General features: G+C 32.7%; 1 protein-coding gene and 1 non-coding gene across 2 annotated transcripts; both read left to right on the forward strand.

Moving 5' to 3' along the window:
• Positions 1-18,021: 18,021 nt before the first annotated feature.
• On the forward strand, positions 18,022-18,103 carry TRNAS-UGA. Its single transcript has one exon. It is a non-coding gene; the product is annotated as a tRNA-Ser (tRNA).
• Positions 18,104-18,790: 687 nt separating this feature from the next.
• On the forward strand, positions 18,791-22,962 carry LOC107858859 (nuclear transport factor 2B). Its single transcript, XM_016703661.2, has 2 exons — positions 18,791-19,304; positions 22,684-22,962. Exons 1-2 carry the CDS (start codon positions 19,008-19,010, stop codon positions 22,756-22,758), a joined length of 372 nt encoding a protein of 123 aa, XP_016559147.1. The 5' UTR covers positions 18,791-19,007; the 3' UTR covers positions 22,759-22,962.
• Positions 22,963-23,491: the final 529 nt, after the last annotated feature.

The following is a 23,491-nucleotide window of genomic DNA, read 5'->3' on the forward strand; positions in this document are numbered from 1 at the left end:
TCTCTAGGAAAGCTCCTTTCAATTGCCTCCAGTTTGTTATAGAATCGAGAGTCAACTTATTCAACCACATTATTGCCTCCCCGGACAAAGACAATAGGAATAACCATAGACGAATTGTATTCTATCCAACTCCAGAATTGTCAAAAGATTTGTAGATATTGATGAAGTTCACTAGGTGTTATTTAGGTCATCCCCTGGAAGTCCACCAAACAACCCTTCAAGATTTAGCAGTTGTATCATGGTGCTATGATGCTGAACTTTAATACTAGTGTTAATGGTGTGTAATAATTGCTCCTATAGAACTAGCCTCATCTAAATCAGTACCATTTTCCTCATCAGCTACAAACTGGACATCATGTTGGCGGTTTGCTCTTCCTCTAGCTACTCGATTTTTATTCACTAGCGCAGCTACATTCCCAACACGCCTCCTATTTACAGGATTAATTATATCATTATCTCTGAGGTCCTCCTCAACTAGGTTAGGATCACGAGCTGGTTGATCATTATTTTATTGATTCAATTGAGCTCTAGCCAAGGCGGCTAGTCTACCTGCTTCTTGCTGATCTTCCATTCTGCCAATTAATTGAGGTTATGGATGATATAGTAATAATGGTTATCATGACCTCCTTGTACGTGACATGTAAAATAAAGATCCTATAACAAATAAAAATAACAAATAAAAGTAAAATTAGGAACTTGATCAAATGTTAATTAACTCTCATAAACTTAATTGACAATCGTATTCCCCGACAACGGCACCAAAATTTGATACGCCCAAATTATAACTCACGTTAGAAAGCATAAGCAATCATTGTCAAATATAGAACACAAATAGGTTGGAGTCGATTCCCACAAGGAATACTATGCAAATTAAGTGTTAAGATTATTATTGGACGATTGATCGAAGGTTCTGGGGTAAAGGGGGGCTGTTTGTTAACAGTGAAGTATACTTTTAGTAAGTTGTGTTCCAACTAATGAGTATGCTAGTAAGGTTTGATTCAATGAGAATGAATAAACTAGGATTATGTTCACCAAGATGTTACAGTAGTCAAGGTTGTGAGTTATCCCAAATTCATACGTAACAAATTCCAATTGCAAGAATTATTGAACTCTAAAGTTCATCTATGCATTTCTCAACCTTAATAGATAATTACCCCTTAATTCTCTGAAACTTAAAGAATATAGTGATATGTTCAATTGATTTCTCAAGTGGGTTAATCCTATTAAGGCATTAACCCTTAACCCAAAGGTTAAATCCTTTAAGATCCTTATAAATCTCTTTTTTCCCAATACACACATTTCTACTCAAACAAGTGGTGTCCTTGGGCTCACCCTTCAAGTTTACAACCAAGAAAGATCATAATAATGAAGAGGATTTTATATAATTGTAATTAGTTACAGAACTCAGGCAATCTCACAACCTTAAACAACCAATCATATCAGGGCTTTCATAACCCTAGTTATGGGAGCTTTAGCCACACATCATAGAAAGAGAAGAAGATTTCATTGTATTTCTCATAAATAATTTAGAAAATTACTTACAAAAATATCCAAAGAATTTTTCTTGATCTCCAAAGAATAATTATGAATAAAATGTTCAGATCCACAATTTCAGCTATTTCTCAGTAAATAGTAGGTTACAAGTTGCTCAAAAGTTGAAAATTGGATAAAAGATGAATGAAATATACCTAATCTAAATCTAGACTGGGAATTTATATGTTTCCAGGTATTGGGGATTTAAAATTCAAACTCTATTATTGCCGCATCACGGTTGACGACCCGTCAGTGGCCTGATGGTCCATCACTTGGACCGTCGTTGAGGGTCTCAGGATGCTTCATTCTGTTTAACGGTTGACAGTCAAGTTGATAAACTATCAATGGTCTGATGGTCCGTTACTTGGACCATCGCCTGATCACTTGAGAGACTTCTTGCTGCTTTACACTGACGGCCAGGTTAATGGCCTATCAGTAGTCTGACGGCCCGTCACTTAGGTTAGACATTCTTCCTATTCTGCTTAAGTTTGACAGATACTATGATGGTCCGTCACATGGTTGATGGCTCATTAGTTTGGTCGTTATTTCCATTTTTGTTCCTGTTTGTCCATTTTTCTAAGTTATTTCTTCAGCTAAGTCCTTATCTTGAAAACACTAAAATCGAGCATTAAATACACCATCAGTTGATTAAAATGCATAATTAACCTTTGGAAAATATGTAAAAAGTTTTGTTCAAAGGCAAAACATCAGTGATATCCCCATCACATGAATCCACATCAATCTCCACATTCCCATCAAGATCAACAACTCCTTCTTCTTGCTCTACTTTATCTTTGTAGTAGGGATCACCTTATCAAAATATGATGGTTCTTCGTATTGGACACTCACTCATTAGGTGAACCCATCCTTGTCATTTAAAGCACTGAGTGCCCTTAATATTAGGATTACCTCCTTATCTAGGGTATACCTTAGAGAACTCTTCTCAGTGGTTTTCTTCTCAAAAGTCTTCTTGAATTTGGGGCCTTGACTCCAATTAAAGGGAATTTGATTCTCCAAGTTAGTATTAGTTGCCTCATTATCCAATATAATATCTCTCCTAATATTAATAGCCACCTCTAAGAGATCATCCATCCAGGCAAAATAGTGTAATGACATTCGAGAGGTAATTTCTTGATTTAATTCCACTATAAATTAGATCTTGGTGTACTCTTCATCCTCCTTTTAATCAAGTTTCAAGAGTAGATATTGAAATTCATCATAATATGCTTCAACACTCTTGTCTTCTTATCTCAAATTGTACAACTTGTCAAGCAACCGTTGTTTATATATATCTCTCTGACACATACTTGGCTCTAATAAGGGCCTTTATTGCATCCCATGGTGGATAATAGCCTCCAAGAAGAATCCCTTGTGTTCTTCTAATTGATTCCCACCAAGTCAAAGCATATCCCTCAAACTGAGCAATGACATAGGTCATCTTCTTAACATCAGGCAAATTATTAGCTTAGAAGATCCTATCACATTGTGACTCCCAATTAAGGTACCCTTTGAGGTCACTACCTCTATGAAATCTAGGAAAAGTGACCTTGATAGAATTGAGGCTCATGTCGTGACCTCCATAACCATCTTGGTCCCTTGTCCTTATTCACCATATCCATAACCTCGTTCTATATGTCCTTTAAGCTCTCCTTGAACTCATATGGCTTGGTTTGGTGGAATTTGGTTAAGTGGGGCTTGGTAGGGTAGGTTTGGATCTTGGATTACATGATAGGGTGGATAGTAGGGTGGGTTGAGGCCTTGTAGGTTTCACCCTTATGGCATTTGGTAGTTTGGAACTTGATTTTATGGTATTTGATAGGGTGGAGTGAGAGCTTGGGGTAGAATTTGGGGTGTGTGTTAATTGAATTATAGGGTTCAATCTACATTATGTGGAATTTGGTCGATAGTAGTAGTGGATAAATGTGCACTTACTTGTGAAGAAGGGTAGAGCATATAGCGGAGAGTTTTAGGAGAGATGGTCATCGAAGTCTCTTGGGCTTGTCCACTTAAGGAAGCTTGGAAATGGAGATTGTTTTGGGAAGTAGCATTTGAAGAATTTGGATTAATTTCCAATATCCCCACCCTTCCATCTATAGTTGATATCTTCTTCTCGATGTCCGACATCCTTTCATTCATAGAATCTATACTTCGTTGCATTCTGATCATTGCCTCCAAGAGAATATCAAAGTTTGTCCAGCTTGAGATAAGTTGGATCTCATCTCTCGGTGCCATTGTACCTATCAATAATATACTCAACACAACTAACAAATAAGGTTAACATTAGTGAAATCAACTCTCTCAATTCAAGTATTTGGATTGGCTCACAATTTAGCTCAACTTATTAGTAGTGGTTGCTTGTGTTAGATTTGATTATTTTCTCGGGTAGAATGGATTCTAGTTGAGAGAAGTATGGATGAATTAATTAAGAAGTAAGGACTTGAGTTCCAAATTTAAACTAAGAAAACAAATATAAAAAGAAAGAAAAGCACAAAGAAATAGGACATGAAAGAAGAACGGACAAGAACTAATTAAACAACTAAGTAGATTGAGTATTAGTTGTTAATTAGTGTTCAGAATCAAAGAAGAGATGATTGAGAATCAAGGAAATGAAACTATAAATCAAAATGAGCTTACTGAAATTTTGGGACCCTTGACGGCCTATGGGACGGCCCGTTAGGTTGGTGGCAGTCAATCAGCCTTCCCGTCGCACTTAACCAGTATAGGTGTTAAGGGGGAACTCGGGGTGATGGCTTGGGTAGGGTCGTCAACATCTTTGCGGTTTGGCGGTTCGTCCATCACGCCTGAACCAAAATAAGCTCTTAATGAGCTTGGAGAGACGACTTGAGTTGGCGGACCATCTCAAACTTGGTAGTTAGTCGTTTAAGTCATCAGCTACAATCAGATTCGCTATAATTCGGGCTCTAAGTTCCAAGACTGATTTCTTTTATTTTGTGACCTTTTGGGGCCCATTTTACCTTATATTTTCCTATTATGGGTCGAAAAACACTTTTCTCCAAATTTCCACAAAGGGTTTTGGATCAAATTTTACTTTTTTGCTTCTTCTTCGCCAAGAACTTCAAGAATAAAGATAAGAATTTCAAAAACCCAACTCACTCATCTCAACTCAGAATCACACCAAATTTGAGATCTAAGATCCCTTTTGTATGGGTAACAAACCCCAATACTTTTCGAAATTCAATTTCACTCCAAAATTCTTACATTTGAAGATCCATTTCAAAATTTCCTCAAACTCAACTCATCAATGGTAGAACCTTCAAATCAACTCTGATTAAGCTTAAATTTGAGGTTTAGACTCAAATGGTGCTAGGGGACAAGAATCTGACACTAGAAACACAAGAAACACACAAAAATAAAAATTTAAATTTGACCCAAACCTAAAAATGTGAATAGTAACATTTTTTGTAATTTTTTTATTTTTCTAGATAACGAGACCCAAGATTGATTCGTGAAAACGCAATCAAGTTTGAATTTGATACCAAATGATACGAGGTTAAAAGTACAAAGATGGAAACAACACGAAAACAAAAGAAAAAACACTAAGACAAAGGAAATAAGATAGAAAACAAAAATAGATAGATAGATTAATACAAAATAATAACGAAAGGACAACCAAAGGGTATATTAAATCTGAAGACCTTCCTATCGACTTATCACAAGCACCAAACTCTACATAGACCTCACGAGAATGGAACACGAGCAACCACATTTCTTATAATCAAAAAAGCTCCCAACAAGCTTCAATAACACTCTCAAGTGTAAACTTAAATTCAAAATCATCTAAGTCTAAAATGAAGTGAGGCCTAGCTATTTATAGGCAAGGACATTTATTACAACTTTGGCCCAAAAGTGATCCTAAATGCTAGTTGGGTCCAAAAATGACCCAAAACTCAGCATAATGCATCCTTCATTCTTCCAATCTTCTCATGGGGGATCACAATATCCCTCTTCATCTCTAAAGCTCGGACATGAAGTGTTTTTCCTTGTATCAAATTACAACCAAATGTATTAGTAAGATGCTTATAACATGCTAAAAACTAGTCGGTGACATATTAAAGTGAAAACATAAAAGTTGGTATTGTTTAGTACTTACAATATTCTCCTATATCATGTTTCGAGTTACTTTTCTTTTTATGAAGGGCCAATCGGTGGCCCGCTTAAGGCTAGGTTGGGTTTTTATTTTAAAGTCTATTTAGTTAAAAGGGCTAGCCTGTCCTAACCATTTTGACAACTCTAAAGGTTCTGGATGCTTATCTCAAGTGTTTATAATTATTTCATCACTAAGACATTTTCCCTTGCAAAGTTTGAAGTATTTTTTGTTCATTCCATTTATTTGTATAAATCAAAAAGATAAATATCTGAATCGAAGTTACAGTTGATCAAACTGACCCAATATTTATCCTATTTGCTGAGTTTTGTGAATATCAACACATCTATGTTCAAAGCAATGTGGTATCCCGATGTGATGGATAAAGAGTTTTTGCTAAATAAATTTATGATCTGAAGAAGTAAATATACAAACTTGCTGAAGGGGTTCAACATATACTATATATGATCTCACACTAGCTCCGCCCCAGTACCCCTAATCTTCAATCCTAAATACTCTTTTACTCCCTCCATTCTATATTAATTAAATTATTTAAGTTAAGAAAAAAAAATTAAGAGATAAGCATCCAGTATCCCCTCAAATGTGACCAAAGTTGCTACGACACACTTCAACTTCACGTGGGTCCTATTACCCCCTGAACTGAATTTTAGCATATTTTGTCACCCTTTTATGCTGATATGACACCTTTATTACATAAAAATGGAGCTCATATAAAATGTGCAACGTCAGCTAAAAATGTCACATCAGCTAAAAATGATGAGAAAAATACACTAAAGTTGAGTTCAGGGGAGTAATAGGACCCCTGTGAAATTGGAGTGTGCCGTAGGAAATTTGGTCATAGTTCAAGGAGGCATTAGATGCTTTACTCAAAAATTAAAGACATAAATTGTAGCTACTTTTTCCTATTATCCTTCTAATCACTCTTAAATTATTTTTATAGAAAATGTGATGCACTTAAGAACCTCATTAAATGAAAGGGTAATATATAAAAAAGTTCCAATAATTCTCTTGAACTTTGAAAAATTCACTTATTTTAATCTATGAAAAATATCTCAATAATTCACTACTTAATATGGAATGAAAGGGGTATTTTCTTTAGAAAAATGTGTACGTTCATTAAAGTAAAGAAAATGACTTTTGGAGTGAGAGTATAAAAAAAAATTAAGTTTCATAGGCATTCAAAGCATGCTGTCTCCTCTCCATTTTCCAAGGCTCACAACCCCTTGACCGCTTACCTTACTCCCACCCTCACCCTCAGAGTACTTTCTCAATCTAACAATACTTATCTATTATTGACTTGACATATATTAATTTATTGATTTAAAAAAATGCATTGGATAATGACTAGTATTTAATATCAAGTATAAAATAGACATAAATAGATAAATTATCTATTGATTTTTCAAACTAAATAAATATTATTAGACATCTATTTTTAGTATAGTGAACAAGTATGGATAGAGAGAGTAACATATAAATATTTTGGATGATGAATAGTATTTAATACCAAAGGTAAAATGGACACAAATAGATAAATTATCTATTGATTTTTCAAACTAAATAAGTATTATTAGACATCTTATTTTAGTATAGTGGACAAGTATAAATAGGAAGAGTAACATATAAATATTTTGGAATAAAATATTTTTCTTACCAAACATCAAAAATTATATTGAGAAATGTTTTTTTCAAGAAAGAATATATTTTTCATGAAAAAACAGTTTTTTCCATACTAAACAAACCAACTGTTAAAAGTGAAATGATAATGTTAGAAATCTTTAATTAATAACTTGATAAACACACCCTGGTATATTTTTTGTTAGCACAAACTAAAAAGGAAAGTACAAAGACATGCACTAAAATCTGAAATATGTTAAGATATATGGATGCCATGTGTAAGCCATGTGGCTCCCTTTGCTTTGGCTTCTTGTCAAGTAATACTCCACCTCTTAAAGTGGAATATATCTTGTATTTTTGTTTACTGTAAATAGCTTTAGTTTACAAAGAAATGAATTTAAAATACTACAATTTTCTCCACTTTGTTATATTATTGGTTACTTCTATATAATTTATAACACGTTATCAGCACGAGTCTCTACCATTTCGAGCAAATATAGATAATAAAGGTAAGTATTTATTTTTCTTAAATAATGTTAAATATATCCAAACTCGAATTTATTGCCCTAGATATATTGAGCAAAATTTACATGTCCTGGGAACTAATGGCGAAATACATTTGGATGCGATGGATCTGACAGAAACCATCAAAAATGACAATCAGGCATCAAATTAGGACCGATCCAAGACCATGATATTTCTCTGTCATCATTTTAACGATGGTTTGAAAATGGAATTCCTCAAAATTAAGGATCCACTTATATTATGGAATAATTTAAAAGAAAGATACGACTACATGAAGATGGTCGTCCTTCCACAGGCACATTATGAGTGGACTCATTTGAGGTTTCAAGACTTTAAAAATATAACTGATTATAATTCTGTGATGTTAAGAATTAAATCGCAATTGAATTTATGCGGAGAAGATATCACAGATCACGATATGTTAGATAAAACATTCTCTACTTTTCCCGCCTCGAGTATGCTCCTGCAGCAGCAGTACCGAGAAATGAGATTTAAGAAGTATTCTGAATTGATTTCTCACCTTCTTGTTGCAGAACAACATAATGATATTTTAATAAAAAATCATGAAAGTCGACCTCCTGGTACTGCTCCATTTCCTAAAGTAAATACTGCATACTTTCATCAAACCAGGCGTGAAAGAAGCCATGGCCCCAGTCGTGGTCATAGTCGTGGCCGTAGTCGTGGTAGATATTTTAATCAGGGTGATCGCCTTGCACTAAACAATGATCCTCAATACCAATAGTGTAAAAAAAAAGGGTGAAGCTCCAGAGGCAGCACCAGAACGAACACTGAAAATAAATGTTATTAATGTGGAGGAAAGGGGCACTGGTCGTGTATCTGTCATACGCTAAAGCATATGATGAAATTCTATCAGGCATCCCTTAAGAAAACAGATAATGACGTTGAGGCAAACTTAATCTCTGAAGATAATGTTGAGCCCATGAACTTAGATACCTCAGATTTCTTTACAATCCCCGAAGGATATGTTAATCATCTTGTAGATGATAAATATGAAATAATCTGATTATTTTACTTTCCTGTTAAGTTGTTTTAGTTTACTTTTCTGTTAATAGTATCTCACTAATCTTGTAAATAAACGAAGTTTGTGTAATACATTATGTGTTAGCAATACTATAATGTTTACTTTGTATATAATTTCATCTTGAGGAATATATGAATACTCCTGAAGTAGAAAATCAGAAATTTACTCCTGAAGTAGTAAATCTGAAATAATAGATAGAGTAAATACATAATTACCCCCCTAATGTTGGCCGAGATTTTCAAAAAGACACTTAACTTTGAATTCGACCTATTACCCCATGATTCTTCTTTATTCCTTTGCAAATACATTATTTTTCGCTGAATTTCAGTCACACCAAAGAGAGTGCAATGCACTCGCCAATCAGGTGCTGCCACGTATAAATATATTTAATTTTTTTATATATATTTTTTAATAAAATTTTTCTTTTAATTTTATTTGTCAATTAATCAATTTTAATTTTTTCTTCTCCAATTCGTCATTAATCAATCTTCATATCTTCTTCCTCAATTCTCCATTAATCAATCTTCATTTCTTCTTCCCCAATTCTCCATTAACAGCCATTACTCTCTTTTTTTCTTGTTTTTCCCCAATTCTTTATTGAAGCTAGAAAATTTCAGGAAAAAAAAATTCTCCTTAATGAATCAAACTAGTGGGATACAAAATCATGTATTGACTTTAATATCTTCTTAATTTGTTTAAAAGTTGTGAAATCAAGTTTCCTTTTTGTAATTAAATTTGTTTTCCGTCTTCAACATCGTTTACTTTAATCACAAAACTCCATTAATGGAGCTTTAATGGAGGAGTTGAAGAAGACAATAGTATTGAAATCTCATTACTCATTAGTACGGAGTAATTGTTCCTTCTTCTTCTTCTCCATCAATCTTCATTAATGGTTTATGAATATTTGACGAAAACTAAAAGTTTTAACTTCGGAGAAAATCGAGTGACATAATTAATGGAGATTAATGGAGAAGAAAAATAATAATAATAATAATAATAATAATAATAATAATAATAATAATAAGAAGAAGAAGAAGAAGAAGAAGAAGAAGAAGAAGAAGGAAGTAGAAGAAGAAACGAAGGAATAAGATGAAAAATGAAGAAAAAATGAAGAAGATGAAATGAAGGAAGAAGATGGAAAATGAAGAAAAAAGAAAACTAAAATACAAAATTTAAAAAGTGGATCCTTTTTATATCACGTGGCACATTTTAATTCATTGGTTCAATTTTTTCCCATTCACGCGCTTCAGGTGCTTGTAGACATGTAGGGTCAAAATTTTGGTCAAAATGGTGCATTTACAACGGTTTAGATAAGATTCGTGGGGTAATAGGTCGAAAGTATAGTTTAGGTGTCTTTTTAAAAAACTCGACCAACATCAAGGGGGTAATTATATATTTACTCTAAAAGATATGATACAGAAAATTCTCTACAGCTATATGCATGCCTGGATTTACTTCTGAAGTAGCAAAATATTGACAGTGTGCCTTAAGATTACTTCTGAAGTAGCAAAATATTGACAGAGGTCCTAAGATATCATAGTTTGATATTCTTAAAGCACGCTGTAGTAATTATATTTCATTTTCGAAGAATGAAATTTTTTGATAAATTATTAATTATCTTTCATTCTCAAGAAACGAAAATTTTTGATAAATGTTCCAACTACAGATCCATTTCTTGAGGTGAATGTGATATGAGTAATATTTAGTAAGGCATATAAATGTGCACTTGACTCTGAAAATCACATTCATAAGGGGTAGAAAGAATTATGCTGAAATTTACTCCCAAAGTAGTAAGTCTGAAATTTATCTTAAATCTACTCCTGAAATACTAGAACCTTGAAAGTTACTCCTGGAGTAGAAAATTTGATATTTACTCCTGAAGTAATAAATATAATATTTACTCCCGAACTAGTAAGACAGTGCATTAGTAAAATCCTGTAAACTACTCTCGAAGTAGTAGATCTTTAAAATTTACTGTAGTAAATAACTAATGCCATGATAAATTTGGAGTTTACTAGTTTAAATAATTTTATTTGTTGTGTGAATGATTTTGTCATCCTGAAGATAAGCATATTGAGTTTTAGACATATAATAAAGAACAAGAAGATTCTTCAAGAATTATTAATTGTTGTCATGATAAGTTAATTGAACCAGCTAAAGTTGGGACTGAATTTCCTAAATTCTGAAAAACGTAAAAGGTGAATAAGGACTCATTCACCCATCATTTGATATGATGCATCCATAATATGGTCACATGTATGTTTATTGTCAACTTGTAGTTTGACATTTGACAACGCCCAAGTGCACACATAAGTGTACATGGTCTACCAAGTAGTAAAGTGGCCTTCAAGAAGCCAAGCATCGATCTCAGAGGAACTTGTGTTAACCAACTATCCAATTCTAGTTTAACAATTGAGTGAAAGTAACCAAAAGTATTTAGAAAGTTTATAAACTAAAAGTAAACTAAACTAATGCTGAAAAGTAATGACACAGGACAATCAGTGGATAAAATCCCAGGGTTAAGGCTTACGAACAATCCTACTACGTTATTGAACTTCATTGGGTAAATCGATTATCTTGGTTGTTGATTTGTAGGGTTAATTGCATGATTATGGTCTCCCGAGGCCTCTAACCTTTTACCTAATTTGGATATTACAACTACATCATTGAGCGGGGATGAAATAATCTAATTAGATTATTTAAGCTATCATCCTACGGATGAATCAAGTAAGGTTTCTAAGTACATCCCTGTCCTAGATGCTAATTCGAATTCCTTATTTTATAAAGAAATAAGAACCATACTTTTTCTATTCCTACGTTCTATATCCCTATTCCCTCTCTTAAGATCACAAGTTTGATAATACATGTATTCTAAGGGTGATCGATCCTCAAAATAATTAAATCAAGAATTAACAAACAACCATAACGATAAGTAATTAAACGAAACTAATTCAAAATGAAAGTAGTCATGATCTTGGTATTAACCCCAAAAAAGAAGTTTTAGCCTTTAATGAAAATATTCATCATCCAATCCCTTTGATAGATAATGCAAACCATAAAGAAACTAAATTAAAGAATGATAAAATCTAAAAAGAAGTTGTGGTAGCCTCCAATGCTCCAAGATGTCCAAAAGTATGTAAAAATGTGATATAACATGTATTTATAGTATAGGAGCAGGCCAATTCCGTGTTGTAAAAGGAAAATTTCAGTTATTGAGCCCGGGAATGGATGGAGAGGGCGTCGCCCTGGCTATAGCCCCACTCTAGGAAAGGTTGCGCCCTGGGTTGAGTGCCACTCCAGGCAAGGCATCACCTCCATATCGCCTTGGTTCACTATTTTGGTGCATTCTAAACCATTTAAAGTGTTGCACTCACCAAAAAACCTTCACACGCTCCCTCACTCTCCCTGGACATTCCAGATGCCCAAATTGGCGTCAAGTAGCGTATTGTGCTTCTGTGATCCATTCCAAGCCTTTTTGAGTTGTTTTCACTTGATTTGAAGCTTGTATACCTTCATATATCATCATAATCCATTCACCAAGTATACTATAGCATGATACAAAATAATTTAGAGCTCAAAATAACACAACATCCAAGACGGAGAACTAGAAACACGAGCTAAGCATAGACTTCATTCACTTTGATTTCTAACTGATTATTTTGACTCTTGTCTTGATCCAATTGATCCTTGAACATTACCAAAAAGTTGTTTCACATATAAATACATAATAACAACCTTAGGGACTCATTAAACATGTTATAACCCAACACGATAGACTAGACAACACCTAGCTCAAGCTAGTCACACTAGTTTTCTCAATTGATTTCTAAAAGATCAATTTGAATCAAAACTTGTTTGAAAACATCATTAAACATTGTAAACATATACATGGACACTTAGATTCACATTTATATCATTATCAACACATTAAGCACATGAATCATCCTCAAAACAAGGCTAAAAATACTAGAATAGTGACACTAGAATTCATAAATACATCCAACATCAACATTTATAAATTTGCCTTCCTAATTAAATTAAGTCAAGAGCATAATTTTCAGATGGTGTAGTTAAGACAATTGATCTTGATAATGCTGGTTATATTCAAGTTGGTTTAGCATCGAATGCCTCATATAAATAGCTAAACCATTTCTTATGAGAACAAAGATAAAAAGTATTGGTCTGAAATATATATTGCATACAATAGCACTTGTGTGCATTAGACCAATAAATTATGATTTCCCTCCCAATTGGTTTAGGGTCAGAGACCATATATTTTCTATCTAATAGCTTTCTGATGTGTGGTATGTAATTAATAGATATACCATGATTTACAAAGATGGATTCTCCAACGTAGATTGGAGTATATGTTATTTTTTCCAACATAAGGGGGGGATAATAAGCAGCTAAGAAATATGTTGAGAATTATCGTTAGTACGATCCTCATTTAAAAGATAATTCTAGTTAAATGCTAGAAGCATTTTCTGATCTAAAATTAATTTTATATTTAGCTGCAGATGCTCCTACTATATGTCCCTAAAGGACAGAGTCTATAACATGCATGAAGCATGGTAGATCAATCGGTTACAAATAAAGTAATTCTTGAAAAGAAAATGGAGCAAATGATCATAATAAAGAGGCGATATGTTCTTGAAGAATGACGACATAACGCTTTGTGAAACCTCCAAAAGAGGTTCAGGTACCTGAAAATAATAATGTGATGAGATCTCAATAAGTTATGTCATAATATGAACCGATACAAATGATATCTCGTCAACGATATCTTTATTATAATAGCGTGTAATATTGTATAATATTATGAGGATCTGAATTCTATGTTTATTTAAGCATGCTGACGTAGAAATAATTATCAAGTGAAATATGTTTCTTGGTAAGCATAAGGTTTATTTGGCCTACAGTCCTGACACTAGAAGATGTCATGTATTTAATATTAAATGATTCACTTGATAATGAAATTTACATGAAAATCCCAGAAGGATTAAAGATGCCTGAAGCATATAGTTCAAAGTCTCAGAAATTATAGTCAATCAGATTACAAAGATCATTATACAATCTTAAATAATCAAGGCGTATACAATATAATCACCTTAGTGAGTACTTGATGAATGAAGGTTACATAAATGATGTCATTTCTCCTTAAATTTTCATTAAGAAAATAGCATCTGGATTTGTTATACTCGTTGTTTATGTGGATGACATAAATCTCATTGGAACTCCAGAAAAGGTCCAAAAGACAATTGAATATCTAAAGAAAGAATTTGAAATGAAAGATTTTGGAAAGACAAAACTTTGTCTTGGTTTGCAAATTGAACATTTAGCAGACGGGATCTTCATCCACCAATTTGTCTATATTGAGAATGTATTGAAATAATTTTAAACGGACAAAGCACATTCATTAAAAACTCTAATGATTGTTCGATCACTTGAAGTGAGTAAAGATTAATTCTGACCTCTAAAAGAGGGTGAAAAGATTCTTGATCCTGAAGTACTATATCTCAATGCTATTGGTATACCTATGTATCTTGCTAACAGCGTAAGGCTTCATATAACCCATTCTGTTAATCTGCTAGCCAGATCTTGTTAGTCATGCAACTGCAGGTTATTTATCTAAACCACATAAAGCAAGATCTCAAACAGGCTATGTGTTTAAATAAGGAGGTACTTCTATGTCATGGCGATCTACAAAGCAGTCTATCGTTGCTACTTCTTCAAGTCATGCTGAGATAATAGCCATTCATAAAGCAAGTAGAGAATGCATATGGCCGAGATCAGTGACACATTCTATCAAAGAGAAATATGGCTTGAAGTTTGATATCGAGATACTCACAGTCATATTTGAAAATAATGCAGCATGCATAGCTCAATTAAAAGATGGCTTTATAAGGGGATATAGAACGAAGCGCATCTCGCCAAAGTTCTTATTCACATATGATCTCCAGAAGAATGAAGCTATTGATGTACAACAAATACGTTCCAGCGATAATCCAACAGATTTGTTTACCAAATCTTTACCAACTTCAACCTTTGAGAAGATGGTATATAAGATTGGGATGCGAAGACTGAACCAGTTGAATCGGGGTCTTCATCAGGGGGAGTAAGAATATGCGGTGTACTTTTTTTTTCTTAACTAAGATTTTTATCTCACTGGATTTTTTCTGGTAAGGTTTTTAATGAGGCAGCACTCAAATGCGTATTCAATAGATTTTTCTTTACATAGACATCCAAAAGGGACTGTTAAGATATATGGATGCCATGTGGCTTCCTTTGCTTTGGTTTCATGCCAAGTAATACTCCACCTCTTAAGGTGGAATATATCTTGTATTTTTGGCTACTATAAATAGCCTTAGTTTATAAAGAAATGGATTTAGAAGACTACAATTTCCTCCACTTTGTTATATTATTGATTACTTATATATAATTTATAACAAAATATCTATAATTTATAATACATTAAAAGTGTGAATACACTTAGAAAAGTGAATTGAACTTTTTACCCTTCATTAAAAGTCTCTGCAATAGATAAAATCGTCTTTTCACATAATTAATATTATTTAGGGAAAATGACACTCTGTAGCACTTTTTAAAATAAATAGCCTAAGTTTGATATCTTTTCAAAAAGTGGTCAGTCGGGTATACTATTTTCGCTTTATAGTCATTTTCTAATTTGGGTGCCCACATATTCTAGATACAGTCCATATACAATGCTGATACAGTCCATATACAATGCTGATACAGTTTTCAACTTGGACCATTCGACCCTTTTAAAAATATTTTAGTTTTTTTTATTAAAAATATTTTAACTGAAAAAATATTCTGCTTTTTTTTATTATTTAGAAATAATAATTAAATATAATTATATAAAAACGATACAATTGTTCTATAGAATATGTGTCTATATAAGATATATGTATAAAAATTGTATAGTTCTATCAAATATGTATATGTATAAAATATATAGAAAATTATATAGAAAATGTATAAAAATTATATAATTGTTGTATAAAATGTGTAAAAAAAAAAAAAGGGTACAATTACTGTATAAATTATGTATAAATATTGTATATTTTTGTATAAAATATTTATATGCATCAGATATGTATAGAAACTATATAAAAGGTGTGTAGAAACGGTATAGAACAAGCCAGCAAATTGAAATGGCTAGAAAGTAAAATTTAATTCGATGGCCATTTTCATGGAGATAGTTTTATTTGAAGTGTCGTTTCAATAATTTTTCCTATTATTTAATTATATTTATAACATTGACTCCTAAAATATATAAAACTAAGAATTTATAAAATACTATGATAAAAGAAAATTAATATCAATAAACTACTAAAATATATGGTAAGTTCTCCCACCCACCCACCCACCCCCTTTTCTAAATTGGTTACGTAAAGTATGAAAAGAGTACAAGTTTCCCATATTTAAAGAATTTGTATCTTAAAAGAAACAAATTTGGTCAAAGATTATTTAGGAAAAATGAGTATGGTTCTTTTTTAAAATCAATACAAACACAATTATACAAATAAAAGGTGGCGATTGAAAATTTGTCACCATCTACAGAATACCACAAGACTATATTAATACCTACATAATGATTTGTAGCTTTGATGAAAGATAGGGAAATACAGAATACCACAAGACTATATTAGTACCTATATTAGTACTTATACAATGGTTTGTAGTTTTGATGGAAGATGTGTGTTTTCAAAATTCAAAAGATTAAATCTTTATATTTGTTGGTTCAGAAATTTTGGTAGCAGCGAAATTTTGTAACTACTTTTCATGTATTTGGAAGGTGAGGTATTCTTCAAATATTATACTATTTTTTTTATTAGTCATATCTACATTTAATTTATTACAAGTTATATTTTTATAATTTCTCTTTGCTATCGTTATTCAAGATTTCTTTGTTTCTTGATGATGTAAAGAAAAATTAAAGAATAAATATTTGTATTATTCTTCGTCTTTCTAGATTTTCCTATTGATAATGTATACATTTTCTTTTTCTTTTTTTCTAATTTGTGTTGTAGGAATATGCAGTTTCTTAGCAGTTTATATTTAGGTATTTTCAATTATATTTTCTATAAATTTTGTATTGTAAGGCTATCACTTTATGATTTTCTCAAAGATTAATAATTAAAGAATCCTAAAATATATGATAGAAGAAAAATAAATTTCTCTTTTTTTAGTCTTACAAGATTTTGTTGTTTCTTGATGACATGAATAAAAATTGAAGAATAAATATGTGTATTATTCTTTATCTTTCTCCATTTACTATTGATAATATATGTCTTTTCTTTTTCTTTTTTTCTATTTGTGCTACCAGAATAGTTTATACATGAAGTAAAATTGGTGGTTTTCCTTTTGTTGAAGGTTAGATGTGGATTGTGTACACTTTTGTACACTAACCCTTTTCAAATCTACTATGTAGAAATGTAGATGGTATGTTGTTATTGTGGTAGAACATTAATATAATCCTTGATGTATGTGACTAACTATTTATTTAAGTGTAAAATTATTAAAAAAAAAAAAAAAAAAGAGAGAGAGAGATTACTTCTTGAAGGATAATAGAATGAGAAAAGATATGGTGATGAGCTATCATTTTTTTTAAAGTATAATTTTATCTTAAAGTTTTACGTTATTCTATAAAAAAATTGTGTACTTAATATTATAACATACTCACAATTATTTTTTTTAATAAAAAATTATTGTTAATTAATGTGAAATACACGTGCAAAGCACATACACTTAAATAGTCTCATAAAAAGTGTAGAATGGCAATTCCAACCCCACCAAGCATCCATCCAACCCTTACGCATGCGTCTACAAATTGATTAATGTAGTGCCATTATTAAACATTATATTCATGCTAGAACTTGATAAATGTAGGGTCATTATCAAACATTATATTCATGCTAGAACTTGATCTCAACAGCGAATCACATATGCATGTCAATTTCATATTCATTTTGCTCGTCTCTGGCTCTTAATTATCCAAGCAAAGAACATTATTCACACGTAGTCCTAGATTTTGCTTGTCTTGTTATATTTGGACTCACTTTTCAAAATTCACCTTAGCTAACAGGATAAGTTTGCCAAAATTCAAGATGACTTTTAGTTATATTAATTAAGATCATTGACTAATCGCACTGAAGTCGATATGTCCGAGTGGTTAAGGAGACAGACTTGAAATCTGTTGGGCTTCGCCCGCGCAGGTTCGAACCCTGCTGTTGACGCTTTTCTTCTCTTTTTTCGTTTTTGAATTGTGCTAAAGCATTTGCATGGCTAAGTACATATTCAAAGAATATAATGTATTCGTATAAAATTAAGAGATGTAATCGAAAAAATGTGATTATCCCTATGGACTAAATCAGAAATTTTTAGTAATTTGGGAAGAAATAGGAATATGAAATAATTAGCTTCAAAAAGATTAGGATTTATATAATTTTTACTTATTTAATTTGTATTTATTTTTAAATTCTTTTATACATATGCCCATTATACGGAATAAAAAGTTTGGATTGATAAAATCAAACTTCATACGAATTCAATGACTAAATAAAACAATGATAACTAATGAGTAAATCGATATAATATGAATCTTACATGGTTTAAATAATGTATAAACAACATAAATTACATCCGTTTTGAAGTTAATTACTTCATATCTCCACTTTTCTCAATATAGTACTAAAAAATCTCTGATTTAATTCACACAAATACATCACTTAATTTTATACAAATACGTCACATTCTTTTGAATACATCACTTAATTTTATACGAATATATCACATTCTTATTTGATGTATCAGTGTGTTTAAATTAGAGAAGAAAATATGAAATGAAATGAAATGTAATTAAGTAAAAAAGCAGGGTTTTAAGTTTATAGGTATTATTATGTAATTTTGGAACACAATGCATCAAGGAAAAATCATCCAAAGAGGCTGGGCTGATGGAGTAAATCCAGTCCCATTATTTTGGGCCCCCAAAAAGTAGTAGTGGCCCATATCTCTTTGCCGCGCAATCCCAAAAAGGGCGGAGGGCTCCTAAAATATCAGCAAGCGTGCTGTTGGACTTGCGTTCACACACGGCAGATCATATTGTGAGAACTCAAGCGACCCATTTTCCGATTTCTCAAAATGGATCCCGACGCCGTCGCGAAGGCATTCGTCGAGCACTACTACTCCACCTTCGATACCAATCGTGCTGGCCTTGCTAATCTCTATCAGGAAAGTTCTATGTTGCATTTTGAAGGTCAGAAGTATCAGGGAACTCAAAGCATCGCTAGTAAGCTCACCGGTCTTCCTTTTCAGCAGTGTAAGCATCAGATCAATACAGTTGATTGTCAGCCATCTGGTCCTGCTGGCGGCATGCTTGTTTTTGTTAGTGGTAATCTTAGCCTCCCCGGCGAACAGCACGCGCTCAAGTTCAGTCAGGTATTTTTTGCTGCTTCTAGTATTAATCTGTTTGATATTTATTTTAGGACTGTTTCCGATTGTTATAATGGCGGGCTATGTGGTTACTGGTTAGGGTAAAATTGCGTGTTTATTTCGCCATTTTAGGGTTTAATTAATTTTGCGTTTCCTTGTTGTGTTTGGTTTATGCGTTCGATATATTAGGGCTTATGTTCGTGTTGCGATTGATTATTCCTTGCTGTTTCCTTATAGAATGTTTTAGATCGGTTACTTACACAAGGATGTAAGGTGTCTAGATTTCATTTCTTAATGTCAGTTCATTGGAGTGAAATCCCGATACATGAATCTAACGACTACTGCAATCGACTTGTGTGGATAACACCAGTTCACTGTTTCACTATTTGTGGATTGCTTGAATTGGTTGTCCTTTCTGGTAGAGAAATGAGCCTACCTGAGATTCTCAATTTTTGATAAGGCGTGTGGATTTTTGTTTTTCAGTTGCTAATTATTTGAAGGTAAGTGGCTACAGTCTTAAGAATAGATGGCTTAATGTAAGGTTGTGGCACAAAATAGCTGTAGTATGACCTTGATAATATCATTGTTCTAGTATGATAGCTGAATTACGTAGTGTAGATAGGCCTGCAGTTTCTTTGGAGACTTAAGAAGCCATTAGAAATCCGTGTGTGTACTATGATATACAAGGATAGTCTATTAGTGTCCTTGATTAGTTGATTATTTTATTAATTTACTTTGGTATAGTATAAAGACGAGTTTTACTGGATTAAGTGTGGAAGCGTCACACATATTTTGCAAGTTTTGGCCATTTCGTTTGAACTTGAAAATGTTGTTTACTGGTACCACTATATTCGGACCGTTCTGACCAGATTCCTTATGATATGCAAATACCCGTGAATTCTATCAATCTATGTACATGTGCTTAAGTGCTCCTTCTTCCTGGTCTTTATCTTGACGTCACTTCTTTCAAAATAGTTCAGTGAAAAGTGTGTACATATAAAAGTAATGAGTTGCTTGTACTTTGTGTGTTTAAGTGCTCTTTCTTCCTTGTATTTATCTATGACATCACTTCTTTTAACAAGGTGAATAGGAAAACGTGTGTTTAAAAAGTAAATGAGTGGTGTGGCTCGATAATTATTTGATTTGGATTGCATGAAACAATTTTCCAACTGAACAGATGGAAAAAAATGCTACTTGGAAATAAATACTAAAGGATAAAAATAACAACTTCAGCGAATACATTCAATCAGATAAACTAAGCAAATATGCAAAATCTTTTGGCTCTCCACATTGTAATTCCCTTATTATTGCTCACAACCTCATTGAACAACACAATGCGTTAGTGAAAAGTTAAATTGAGAAGGTCGTTATATCCTACTGAAGAAGGGTCAGACAGATAGAGTATTGTAAGACACATTTTACTAATTATTTTAGCTTCAGAAGCAGTCTTTCACTTACGAAGTTTGTTCTCCGAGGCTGCATTGCGAAGTAACCCTATTGGAACATCTTCACTAAAATCTTCATGCTTTTGGATTCGTAGAGACTGTTCTCATATATGTTGAAGTTATAATGTATTGGTTTTGCTAACCTACTACATGAATGTAGTAGGCTGGCATTATTCCCATTTCCTTAAATATCCCAACAAGAAATGGACAATATGTTCATGTGAGGGGCTTTTGTGTTTTTTCATTTTCTAGCATAAATATTTACCCAATTTTCATTCACTCTCTCTTCCTCTCTGTTTTCCTTTATCAAACCTCACACTGAAGCTTCTTCTGTTTACTATTTGGTACTTTTCTTGTACGAATTAGGTTTCAACCATTACAATCTCATACTAAGAAATTAATAAATCAAAAAATCCGGAAATAATATTTTGAGATGCAAGATGCCACCCGCCCCCGCGGATATTGACATACATACCTACAACATTGATAAAAGCTTCTGCAAAAGCTCCATCTAGAATTGGTTTCAGCGTTAGTTCCCTTTAGAAGTGGGTTTATGTTAATGGAGTTTCTTATGAAGGAGGATGAGTTAAGGATGACTGAAAATTAGATTTTCCTAGAAATACATTGCTTTCAGTTGAAAGTGTAATGAGTTAATAGCTGAAAGAATTTCAATTTTAAAACACATTACGTCAAAAACGAAACTAAGTTAATCAAATGGATTAGAAATCTGTAGAAGAATTTACAGTGAAGGAAAGCAAATTGAATATTCCAGAGGGAGAAAATGGGTGGAAAGAGGATGGAGGAGGATTGGATGAGATTGAATCGTTAAGTATTATTGAGGATATTTAAGGAAATTAAAAAATCAGTATGCTGCAAACCTACTGCCTTCATATAGTAGGTTAGCAAACCCTATATATGTTGATAACTGAGAAATTCCCCTGGTGGATAATGGCATGACCTTCTACCCATGTGCATGTTATGTCGTGTAACGTATCTGACTATGTTAAAACTGTGTGGCATTGATCTATTATCTGTTTTGCATATGTGCAAGGATAAAAAATGGCAAGTAAGGAATAGTGTAGCAGAGCTTTAGAGGAAGAGTACAATAAGCTTCTAGTCTTAATCACTCAAAGGGTGCTTTATTTGTTGAGATTCTATTTCTATGTTAGTCTATGAGCAGTTTTGTAGCCTTACCTCATACTGCTTGATTTTTTTATCCCCGAAAAGGATAGTGGTATTATCAAGTTGGTTTTCTGATGTTATCTCTGTTTCTATGTATGGTTTAATAAATATCCAATGGTTGTAGAATATCTTTTTTATTTTTGCTTCTTTGTCATACTTTAAATAATGGTAGAGTATTGTGCTTTGACTGATTTTGAAGTTGTTCTCTTGGACTCACATCTAATGTTGATCGATTGCTCTTGTTGCCTCTTTATGTTTGAAAAAAAACTAGCTTTGGCAGACATCATTGCTGCAGGGAAAAAAAATAACCAAAACAAATCAACTAGCCTTTGCAGAGAACTTTACTGTCTTTCCAAAGAAAGATTGATTGTTGTCTTCTCCTCTCATTGTAGTGTAGAATTCTATGTTCATTAGAAAAATAGAGCATTATGTGAATTGATGGTTTTGGCTCAATACTGTAAATTGTTTGTGCAGATAGATTTTCTTGCGACGTAGCATACATATTTAAGGAGATAAAAAAGGATATTTTTTGAATTTCACTTTTTTTTTCTTTTACTCTTTATTTCTGTTCCTCCTGCACCTGATCTTACTTTCCAAACATATGGTGTACTTTTCTGTTTGCTTGTTTCAGAAGGAACAAGCAGTATGAATTTGTTGTTTCATATTTTAGCATTGAAAAAGTTCTATTTTGCAATGTTTCAAGGTTACATGCATCTCAGATTTATAACATCATACTTCTATTCTTTCATGGACTGCAGATGTTTCACTTGATTCCAACAGGTCAAGGAAGTTTCTATGTGCAGAATGACATATTTCGCTTGAACTATGCTTGAAGGGTTCCGAGTTGAATTGTCTCTTGGTCATGTTTTCTTGATTGATTTGGCAAAGTTAGCATTATAGCAAGATATTGCTTCCATTTCAGTGATGAGACTTGTTTTCCCGTAATGGTTTGGTGAATTGATTGATGGTGTTGGCAACAGTTTGAATTTAATGGAATTGAATTAGGCCCGTCTTTGCTGCCTGATGTTATTTTCTTACAAGTCTCTCTCTTTGATGGATTTTGACGAATGAAAGTAGTTACCTTTTGACTGTGAGTGCTCTCTGGTGTTTGAAGTGGTAGTGGTAAGAAAAAGATTGTCAAGAAATGTTTTTTTTTCCATGAGCCTTAGCAATTGCAATTAGTGTTTAGATCATGGCTAAATTTTACCATAGCTTGTTGAATAAACTTTCGAAGGTGAAAATAGACCTGTAGAATTTGATACTCCTTAACACTTTGACGCAGTAGGTTTGCTATGTAGTATAGGAGTCGAGCGCTACATTATCCATGCTTGTTTCTTTTTTTGGTCTAAGGATGCAAGTAATATCGTCATTGACATCCAAGTGATCAGCTCGGACTGCCATTTTTCTCTCTTGCTTTTACCTATTTCAGGGGTGATGTTGTCATGCTTAGTTTTGCCTATTTCTTAGGAGTAATTTGATATTCGATTCTTCATCCAAGCTATAACTACTACTATTTTCACACCTTTTCAGTTTATGTGAACTTATTGATTAAACTTGTATTTTTTA

This window comes from Capsicum annuum, chromosome 2 (genome assembly GCF_002878395.1).
Source record: "Capsicum annuum cultivar UCD-10X-F1 chromosome 2, UCD10Xv1.1, whole genome shotgun sequence".
Lineage (NCBI taxonomy): Eukaryota > Viridiplantae > Streptophyta > Magnoliopsida > Solanales > Solanaceae > Capsicum > Capsicum annuum.